Source organism: Palaemon carinicauda, chromosome 22 (genome assembly GCF_036898095.1).
Source record: "Palaemon carinicauda isolate YSFRI2023 chromosome 22, ASM3689809v2, whole genome shotgun sequence".
Taxonomy (NCBI): Eukaryota; Metazoa; Arthropoda; class Malacostraca; order Decapoda; family Palaemonidae; genus Palaemon; species Palaemon carinicauda.
In genome coordinates, this window is record NC_090746.1 from 6,285,634 (window position 1) to 6,296,854 (window position 11,221).

Sequence of the window (11,221 nt, forward strand, 5' to 3'; positions counted from 1 at the left end):
GAGGGTGAGAACGGGTGTAAGAAATGAGTTAGCAGCTAGAGTGGATATGAATGTGTTGAGGTGGTTTGGCCATGTTGAGAGAATGGAAAATGGCTGTCTGCTAAAGAAGGTGATGAATGGAAAAGTTGATGGGAGAGGTACAAGAGGAAGGCCAAGGTTTTGGGTGGATGGATGGAGTGAAGAAAGTTCTGGGTGATAGGAGGATAGATGTGAGAGAGGCAAGAGAGCGTGCTAGAAATAGGAACGAATGGGGAGCAATTGTGATGCAGTTTCGGTAGGCCCAGCTGCTCCGGTGCCTTAAATGACCGCGGAGGTAGCAGCAGTAGGGGATTCAGCATTATGAAGCTTCATCTGTGGTGGATAACGGGGGAGGATGGGCTGTGGCACCCTAGCAGTACAAGCTGAACTCAGTTGAGTCCCTAGTCAGACTGGGAGGAACGTAGAGAGGAGAGGTCCCCTTTTTTGTTTCATTTGTTTGATGTCGGGTACCCCCAAAATTGGTTGAAGTGCCTTGGTATATGTATGTATGATGTTGTTATATAACTTAATGTTTGAATTCTAAATGTATGCTTTTTTATTTCAACAGTATATAAAAGTTCAGTTAGATCGTCACTTACTGGAACTGCCTGTAGGAAGTCAAGTTTTAAGTCATCTTCAATCAGCAGATCTTCGATATGAAGTAGTAGATTCTGTTGTTCCTTGTGTAGCCAGTTTTACAAGGATTGATCCTCTCACTTTGCAGGTTTGTAATTTCTATTTATTGCTAACTTTCCTAAATTATATAAATTCACTTCAAGGCAGCCAACCAAATAGGTACCAGTGTTGGAAATTATACATAAAAACTCACATCCATGTTACCAACCCCTTAAGAAAGATATTTGTTTCATAACTGGAATACAAACCACGCTATTTAATTGGGGTATTACTTTCGGCGTAGCTGAAATGACGAGCCATTAATTTTTAACAAGGGTTAACTACCCATACTGCTAGTTAGCGGGGGTAGCTTGCTACCCCCCCCCCCCTCACACACTTGAGATTGAGCTCACTTTGCTTTCGGCTCGGATTGCGAACGGGCGTTACTACTTTTCATCCTCGCCGAATATTGGCATCTATTAATGAATTTTGCTTTTTCATTTTCTCTTTATGTGTGTGTGTGTGTGTGTGTGTGAAGTTGACTTCTGCGATCATGCGTACCTGCCCTGGACTCTCCGGCCGCCCTTGTGGGACATTTATGTCGGCGGTGGAGACTGATCCTCCCACCCTTTGTCCTTTATGCAGAGGTCAACGGTGTGATAGCGTAAATAAGTGTAATGAGTGTAGGGAGTGGTCTTCCTCCCAGTGGGAGAGGTTTGCGTGACGGCGGAAGAAGAAGTCCAAGCGGGATATTGTTCCTTTGAAGGAAGAAAAACCCAAGGCCTCTTCTTCCGTCTCCCGACCCTCCTCCGAAGCTCCTACTCGTTCGGTCTCTTACAAGAGACCGTCGAGTAGTAGCGTAGACCAAAGTTAATGTCGGCCAACCCCGGTTCTCGAGAGATGATGTTGCTTACCCTAGTGAAGCAGCCACACCTCTCCCCCCAGGTGAGGCCTTGTCACTAACCTCTCTTTTACAGATTTGGTCTTCCTTGGGACTTATGGGTGCTACAGTTCATCCACATGGGTGTTTCTGTTAAGCAATCATCGTCACCGTCAGAGGTAGATCCTCTAACCCTTGTCGACGTTATTGTATCAGAGGTGTCTCATGCGGTATCATCCAACTCCTCTGCCCCTCCAGACTCTTCAGCGGTTGCTGCCGACTTAGTTTCCCCCATTCCTGAACATCCTTCGAGGGGGAAATAAGTTCAACGTCTGTCTCTCCTGCTAGTGTTTCTAGTTCACTTAAAGAGACTCCTCTTTGGAGGACTGCTGCGGCGCACGGTCAGCTGGCTGATCCAACGGCCCCCAGAGGGCGCATTCATCGGAAAGCACGCCTTCCACTTCGCCTTAGAGGTCTCCCTTCACCAGCGGTGAAGAGGCACCTCTTTGGTTCATCGTCGTCGCAGCCGTCCCCTGCAGAGGAGCCTCCATTGTATTCTGACCTTCATTCATCGATCATCACTGCTCCTGTAACTAGTCTTGTGACTTCGGTCCTGGACCTCTCTGCTGATCGTTCGCGATCCCCTTCAGTGGATGGTCGCCCTTACAAAGGGCATGTCGACCATCCACCCTCCAGACCTGCCAACCTGCCATCACCGTTGCTGTCACCGGTAGAGCTTATTTTAGCTCTACCAAAGTGCGCAGCTGCCCGCCATCGCCCTGCAGCTCGCCAACCAACAGGACTTCAGCGCTCACCAGCAGCTCGTCAGACTGCACGTCAACACTACAGCGCTTGGGCGCACCCCTTCACTCATAGAAGGCAGCAGATTCATGCGCCTGCGCACCAACGCTCTCCAGCACGCCAGCACACTCTCCTGCGCGCCCACACGCCCATGTTCACCTGCGCACCCTGCGAGCACACACCAGGGTCACCCACGCGCCAGCGCACTACAGCGCTCTTGCGCTCTCCTGCGCGTCTGCGCTCTCCTGCGCGTCTGCGCTCTCCTGCGCGTCAGCGCTCTCGTGTGCTTATGCGCCCACGATCTCTTACGCGCCAGCGCCCACCTGCGCGCCAGCGCTCTCCTGCGCGCCAACACTCTCCTGCGCCCCCTTACTCTCCTACGCGCCAATTATCTCCCGCGCGCCAACCTGCGCGCCAATTCTCTATTGCACACCAGCGCGCTCCTGCACGCCAGTACTCACCTGCGCGTCAACAAATGCCTGCGCGTCAACAAATGCCTGCGCGCCATTATTCTCCGGCGCACAAACACTCTGTAGGCGAGACAGCAGGCACAAGGCAGCTCTCACCTGCGGGCGGGCACTCTCCTGGACATTCGCACTCTCCTGCGTGCCAAATCTCTCCCGCGCCCACTCACAGAGACATGCGCACGTGCGCCAAAACTCTCCCGCGTGCCCGCACGCACCAATATTCTCCTGCTCGCCCGCGCGTGCCAATATTCTCCTGCACGCACCAACAGGCACGGGCGCAGGATCTACACCCGGAAAGGTCACCATCGCCTCATTCCCCTCCCCGCAAACGCATTCCAGCGCGCCCTGTGGGAGAAAGGAAACAGGCACAAGCAGAGGCGTTCAGGATCCCTAAACTGCCTTCTAAGGTGGACCCACCTATTACAGTGACTCCTCGTAGGGAACCTTCAGTCCCTTTCCCTTCAGGGGATCTGTCTTACAGTGCATCAGTCAGTCAGTAGTCTTGATTCAGTGCCTTAGTCAGAGCTGTAACACAGGCATTCAAGCCCGTCCTGTCCAACTGCTTATCAGAGCAACCTATAGCTCTGGACTCAAGACACGGAACCATGGCTTCCTCTACCCCTTTGAAGAGGAAAAGAGGAGTTTCCGACGCGGTCACTTCCCCGAGGATGAAGCTGTCTCCGTGTAGACCATCAAGGCTAGTCCCTCCAGTTTCTCCCCAGGGATAATCTTCCTCCCTGTCAGATGAAGACCATCCTTCACCAAGGGAATTGCGTGAGGAGAGACACTCTTCTGTCGCACCATTGGAGGAAACCTCCCTTCACGCGGAGAGTTCCCCTCAATCTGAGACCAGGAGAGACATGACACTCAGGCCTTCGATGTTGGAGTCTTACCTCCTTCCTCAGAAGGAGTCCAAAGACTCCAAGACACTGCCAAAGTCCTCCACCAGGGCTAGAACGGAGACAGCCAGCTACTCAAGGAATGTCCGTGACTCACCGCAAGAAGAGCTCTTGGGGATAGAAGGAGACTTCACTGTGAGTCCAACATTAGGAGGAGACCAACAAGAATCAGAACATGCATTCTGGCAGATTCTGACTCTAATGAGGGTTCTCAATGGCTTTTCCGACCCAGAGATACTCCCTCGAGAGGCAAAGACACGGTCTTAGACCGCATCTTCGGCACTCAGAAAACCTCAAAGACCAGTGCAGCCCTGCCCTGGTCTTAAGGGTTGAAGAGTACCAGGGACAAGATCACCCAACAGCTCTCCAAGTGTGTTTCCTCCAACCGTGCTGGCTCTACGAACAAGCTCCTCCCACCTCCTCGCGTACAGCAAAGGAGGTACTTTGAGATCCTGGAGGAACCCAGTTCAGCTCTTCCACTTCACCATTCTCTGGAAGAGCTAACCAGGGGAGTCCCTCTTGAGACTCTCCAGCCGGCAGGACTCGTTCTCGGTGGCCAAAGTCCTTTACCAGGAAAAGGTACCTCACTAAGTATGCGATGCAAGCTACTTCATGGCTGGACATCTGGTTAGGGACCTTAGGTATCCTGATACGATCCGAGGATTTTTCCAAGGAGCGTACCAGGAAGGCAATGGAGACCTTTTTACTCAGGCACTTGCACGATCGAGTTTCTTGCCCACCAAGTTTCGAACTTGTGGGCAAACACTATTTTGAAACGTCGCGATGCAGTGTCTGAGAGGTTCCATCAACAGGTCCCAAGCGTCAAGATAAATAGGCTCAGACATTCCTCCCTAGAGGGGTCCCATCTGTTTGAGCCTAAGGATGTGGAACTTGTTGCTGAGAGGTGGAGGAAGTCTCATCGACACTCCCTCCTCCATAGGGCTTTAACAACCAAGCCCTATAAACCTCCAGCACCTCAGCAGTCCCGTCCAACCAAGACCGTAACGACGAAACCAGCAGCGAAGACACTGGTGTCTAATAAGCCCTAGGCAAAAAGTCCTCCAGGGGAGGAAAGAATCCTAGAGGGAGCAGCTGAGGCTGCAAATGCTAGGATAGGCACTCCCCCTGCGTTTCCACCAGTTGGGGGATGCCTACAAAGTTGCTCAGACAAGTGGAAGCAACTCGAGGCCGATTCCTGGACAATCTCCGTGATCCGTCTAGGATATCGTGTCCTGTTCACAACATCTCTACCTCCCTTGACCAGAAATCGTGTTAATAGACTCCCTTGCCATGGGATCAGCAAGGGGGCAGGCCCTTCGGGCAGAAGTCCAGACCCTGTTGAAGAAGGGCGCTCTCCAAGAGGTCCTTGACGGGTCCCCAGGCTTCTTCGTTCGACTCTCTCTTGTAAGAAAGACGTCTGGAGGCTGGAGACCAGTCATTGACCTCTCAGCCCTGAACAAGTTTGTCAAGCAAACTCCATTCAGCATGGAGACGGCAGACACGGTCAGACTAGCTGTAAGATCTCAGGACTTCATGTGTACACTGGACCTAAAGGACGCGTACTTCCAGATCCCAGTCCATCCATCTTCAAGGAAGGAAGTACTTAAGATTCAGGCTAGACAACAGAAAGTACCAGTTGAAGGTGCTGTGCTTCGGTCTTTCCACGGCACCCCAAGTTTTCACCAGAGTGTTTGCCCTAGTGTCATCTTGGGCGCACAGGATTGGCATCCGTCTCCTCCGTTATCTGGATGACTGGCTAATCCTAGCAGGCTCGGTGTCAACCCTTCTTCAACACCGAGACAAACTTCTGAGACTTTGCCAGGATCTAGGGATCATGGTAAATCTCAAGAAGTCTTTTCTGCTTCCTACACAGAGACTGGTATACTTAGGCATGATCATAGACACTAATCTCCACAAAGCCTTCCCATCAGACGACAGGATATCAAGGCTGATAAAGGTCGCAAGACCCTTTCTCAGACGAGAAGAACTTCCAGCCCAAACGTGGTTACGTCTCCTCGGTCACCTTTCATCGCTGGCCCGTCTAGTTCCCAATGGTCGCCTCAGGATGAGATCCCTCCAGTGGCAACTCAAGCCCCGGTGGAATCAAACTCATGATTCCCCCGGACATCCGGATCCCCATGGGATCAGAGGGACTGACAGACCTCCAGTGGTGGGTACAGATGAGAACCTACGAAAGGGAGTGGAGTTTCTCGTCCTCTCCCTGGATTTGATGCTATTTTCAGACGCTTCAAAAAAAGGGTGGGGGGCCCACGTGCTGCACCACACAACCTCAGGCCTCTGGTCAGAGTTAGAAAAGTACCTCCACATAAATCTCCTAGAGATGAAGGCTGTATTTCTGGCCTTTCAACAGTTTCTGGCGGGCCACTCAGTGGTGGTGATGAGCAACAACACTACTGTAGTGGCTTACATCAACAAGCAAGGAGGTACTTTTTCGCTGCAGCTATCCCATCTAGCAGTAGAGATACTGAGATGGGCCGAAATCCACTCGATACCACTATCGGCATGCTTCATTCCAGGCCAAAGGAATGTGCTCGCCGACAACCTCAGCAGAGCATCTCAGAAAGTGAGTACCGAGTGGTCTTTGGATCATCTAGTAGCCAACAAAGTCCTGACTTTGTGGGGTTCTCCGACTGTGGACCTCTTCGCAACGTCCCTGAACTTCAGGCTTCTGCTGTATTGTTCGCCAGTCCAAGACTCCAAGGCTCTCCTCAAGATGCTTTCCAACAACGTTGGGACAACATCGACGTTTACGCTTTTCCCCCGTTCTGTCTGATGAGGAGGGTACTCAACAAGACCAGAACATCAGTCAATCTTTCAATGACCCTCATAGCTCCGCTATGGCATCACGCAGAATGCTTTCCGGACCTTCTGCAACTCCTAACGGAGCCCCCAAGAGAACTCCCTCCAGGACACAATCTACTCAAACAACCAGGTGCCAACATATTCCACAGAGTTGTAGCTTCGCTACGACTTCACGCCTGGAGACTATCTAACATCTCTCTCAGAGAGGATTTTCGCAACAAGTTGCGACTAGGATGTCTGGATACCTGCATAAGTCATCAGCAGCAGTCTACCAGGCAAAGTAGAAAGTCTTCTGTGGTTGGTGTCGTGGAAGGGGCATCTCTCCACTCGATGCCACTATTCCGTCAATAGCTGAGTTCCTCGTGTATTTGCGTGAAGAAATGCGCCTGTCAGTCTCGGCAGTAAAAGGCTATCGCTCAGCCTTAAGCCTCGCCTTCAGACTGAAAGGAATGGACATTTCTTCATCGCTAGAACTTTCCTCACTCATACGGAGTTATGAACTTACCTGCCCCCAGGCAGAAGTGAGACCTCCCCCATGGAACGTGGTTCGAGTTCTCAGGTCTCTTAAGAGACCTCCCTATGACCCATTACGCCAAGCAACCGATCGCCACCTGACTTGGAAGACGGTGTTCCTGCTAGCTTTGGCTTTGGCCAAGCAAGTCAGTGAACTTCATGGTCTCTCATACGACATCGCCCATTCAAGGGGATGGGGAGAGGTAACGTTCAGCTTCGTCTCTGAGTCTATTGCTAAGACTCAGAACCCGGGAGTAGCGGATCCACGATTCGACTCCTTCCGGATTTTTAGTCTCCGTACTGTAACAGATGACCCAGACCATCTCTTACTATGCCCAGTGAGGAGTTTGAGGCTGTATCTTAAGAGAACAGCCGCAGCCCGTCCTCATGTGCCTGCTCTATTCATCAGCACAGGAAGGACCAAGAGGAGGGTCACCAAGAACACCATCTCAGCATGGATTCACAATGTCCTAGACCATGTACTGAATCCAGATCCTCCTCCTTCATGTCGTCCCAGAGCTCATGATGTCAGAGGTGTAGGTATGTCCCTGGCATTCAAGAGAAACTTCTCAGTGACGCAGGTTCTTCAAGCTGGGGTGTGGAATCGTCAGACCACATTCACATCCCACTACCTGCAAGACATGACCCACAGGAGACTCGATACGTTCTCTATCGGTCCTGTGGTGGCTGCACAACAGCTGGTTTAAAACCTCAAGCTCCTTATTGGACAAGTAGCAGAAGGTTGAGGGCATTGTTACCCAGTTTTAGCCTGTGTGAATGAAAAGGTTTGACTGGTCCTTATTCTTTTCTTCATTCTCCCCTCTCTTGGGGAAAGCAGCATCCTGGGTTCTCTGCATAGCTGACCTCAAACCACTGCAGGTAAACCATGCTCCCTTGTGTACCTAGTATTGAAACTAATACTGTTGCGTCCCCATACCCTGACGAGGTGGTATTGGGAAAGTCCTAGTTACACAGTTTTTCCTTCTAAAGAACTCGGAATAACTTTACCAGGACAGTCACACTTCTACATACCTCAACACACAGCTTGCGTCGGCAGCGGACCTTGCATAGCAAGGTTTTAGCGAGGTGCAGGGTCCTTATTTTTTGAGTACTAATACACTCAGATAAGGAGCCCCAGGGTAAAGCCAAAAGCCAGATTGGCTGGGACGTCCACCCTTCCTAATGGGTGAGTCACCCCTATTGAATAGCGTGATTTGTATTCCAGTTACGGAACAAATGACAAATTCGTAGATAATTTGTATTTTTGCTAACTATACAAACCTTAGCTATTTAAGCCCTATCCCCCTTGAAGTCCTACCTCCAGGCAAAGTGAGCTCAATCACAGTTGTGTGAGGGGGGCCGGTAGCAAGCTACCCTCCCCTACCCCTGCTAACTAGTGGTATGGGTAGTTAACCCTCATTAAAGATTAATGGCTCGTCATTTCAGCTACGCCGAAAGTAATAAATACATACATATACCAAGGCACTTCCCCCAATTTTTGGGGGGGTAGCCTACATCAAACAAATGAAACAAAAAAGGGGACCTCTCCTCTCTATGTTCCTCCCAGCCTGACAAGGGACTCAAACGAGTTCGGCTGGTACAGTACTGCTAGGGTGGCACAGCCCACCCTCCCACATTATCCACCACAAATGAAGCTTCATAATGCTGAATCCCCTACTGCTGCTACCTCTGCGGTCATCCAAGGCACTGGAGGAAGCAGCAGGGCCTACCGGAACTGCGTCACAATCACTAGCCATTCATTCCTATTTCTAGCACGCTCTCATGCCTCTCTCACATCTATCATCCTATCGCCCAGAGCTTCCTTCACTCCATCCATCCACCCAAACCTTGGCCTTCCTCTTGTACTTCTCCCATCAACTCTTGCATTCATCACCTTCTTTAGCAGACAGCCATTTTCCATTCTCTCAACATGGCCAAACCACCTCAACACATTCATATCCACTCAAGCTGCTAACTCATTTCTTACACCCGTTCTCACCCTCACTACTTCGTTCCTAACCCTATTTACTCGAGATACACCAGCCATACTCCTTAGACACTTCATCTCAAACACATTCAATTTCTTTCTCTCCGTCACTTTCATTCCCCACAACTCCGATCCATACATAACAGTTGGTACAATCACTTTCTCATACAGAACTCTCTCTACATTCATGCCCAACCCTCTATTTTTTACTACTCCCTTAACTGCCCTCAACACTTTGCATCCTTCATTCACTCTCTGACGTACATCTGCTTCCACTCCACCATTTGCTGCAACAACAGACCCCAAGTACTTAAAGTGATCCAATTCCTCAATTAACTCTCCATTCAACATGACATTCAACCTCGCACCACCTTCCCTTCTCGTACATTTCATAACTTTACACTTACCCACATTAACTCTCAACTTCCTTCTCTCACATACCCTTCCAAATTCTGTCACTAATCGGCCAAGCCTCTCTTCCGCGTCAGCAACCAGTACAGTATCATCCGCAAACAACAACTGATTTACCTCCCATTCATGCTCATTCTCGTCTACCAGTTTCAATCCTCGTCCAAGCACTCGAGCATTCACCTCTCTCACCACTCCATCAACATACAAGTTAAATAACCACGGTGACATCACACATCCCTGTCTCAGTCCCACTTACCGGAAACCAATCGCTCACTTCATTTCCTAACCTAACACATGCTTTACTACCTTTGTAGAAACTTTTCACTGCTTGCAACAACCTTCCACCAACTCCATATAATTCACATTCCACATTGCTTCCCTATCATCTCTACCATACGCTTTCTCCAGATCCATAAACGCAACATACACATCCTTACCTTTTGCTAAATATTTCTCGCATATCTGCCAACCCCTACCTCTTCTAAAATCACCCTGTACTTCTAAGATTGCATTCTCTGTTTTATCCTTAATCCTATTAATCAGTACTCTACCATACACTTTTCCAACTACACTCAACAAACTAATACCCCTTGAATTACAACACTCATGCACATCTCCCTTACCCTTGTATAGTGGTACAATACACGCACAAACCCAATCTACTGGTACCATTGACAACACATAACACATATTAAACAATCTCACCAACCATTCAAGTACAGTCACACTCCCTTCCTTCAACATCTCGGCTCTCACACCATCCATACCAGAAAGTAATACCCCTATTAAATAGCGAAGGTTTGTATAGTTAGGAAAAATACAAATCATATATGAATTTGTCATATTTTTGCATAATTTTCTATGTTTATTATTTCATAATGCCTCCTAAGATATCTAAGCAAAAACCTAGCTGAAGGAAAGGCATTGTATCAACGTTTACTAAAGAAAGTAGAAGAAAAGAGTAGTGCGCCTTCATTGTCTTCACCTCAATCCCAAACAATAACAACCTGTTGGGACTCCCAACCAATGGCAGCTACTTGCTCAACATAATAATCTTGGGTTCATTCAGCTGACAAAATTATTCATAATGAACGAAAAAGGCCTTTATACGTAAGAAAGGAGATTTTGAATACTGCAGACGAAAAATTCATAGACGATAGTGAGAGAATTAGTCCTTAGGCAGAAAAGAGAATCTTCACTTCTGAATGTATTAGTACCTAGATGTTCCTGTATACAACTTTTCTTTGACTTGTTGGCATTGGAATGTTTTTTGTGGATATGATTGACATCTTTGTGCTAGTGTGAATTGTGTAATATGCCCTGCTTCATAATTCCTCTAAAGATTGAAACTTTGTTCAACATCACTTAGGTGGATGGTACTTTGATTACTATTAGAAATTTTATAATTAGGAAATTCATGTAGTAGAAACAAAGAGGGTAAAGTGTTAATCATTTAACTAGTGCTGTAGCATTAAAATTTTAGAAACCGTGTTATAAGGGCTTCAAGCCTATGTGTGATTGTGATTGTAATTTTTTTACTTTTTTTCAGGAAACATTAGCTGAAGATGCTGTGATAATTGTACCATTGAAAGACTTCATAACCCTTGTTGAGAGGCAGGTATTTTATAATGGGGTTGCTGGTCTCTGTGAGAAGTGTAAGGAGTGGAAGAGTGCGCTTTCTGTCCCAAGAATCACTCTTGTTGTAGCAGGTGTTCAAATATATTTAAGGTACAGTATTCATAGCAACAAGTGAAAATTTACTTCATGTTAAGCAATGTAATTTCTGATCAGTAATTTTTTCATTCGC

The 11,221-nt window shown here is 48.4% G+C and overlaps 1 protein-coding gene across 1 annotated transcript in view; it reads left to right on the top strand.

Annotated features, from left to right (window-relative positions):
• The window catches only part of mms4 (Methyl methanesulfonate sensitivity 4), a 249,316-nt gene that overhangs the window by 116,942 nt on the left and 121,153 nt on the right, over positions 1–11,221 (top strand). Inside the window, exons 6-7 of the mRNA XM_068345953.1 lie at positions 587–742; positions 10,964–11,142. Of these exons, the coding sequence (XP_068202054.1) occupies positions 587–742; positions 10,964–11,142 (335 nt within the window). The remainder of the gene's footprint in view (positions 1–586; positions 743–10,963; positions 11,143–11,221) is intronic.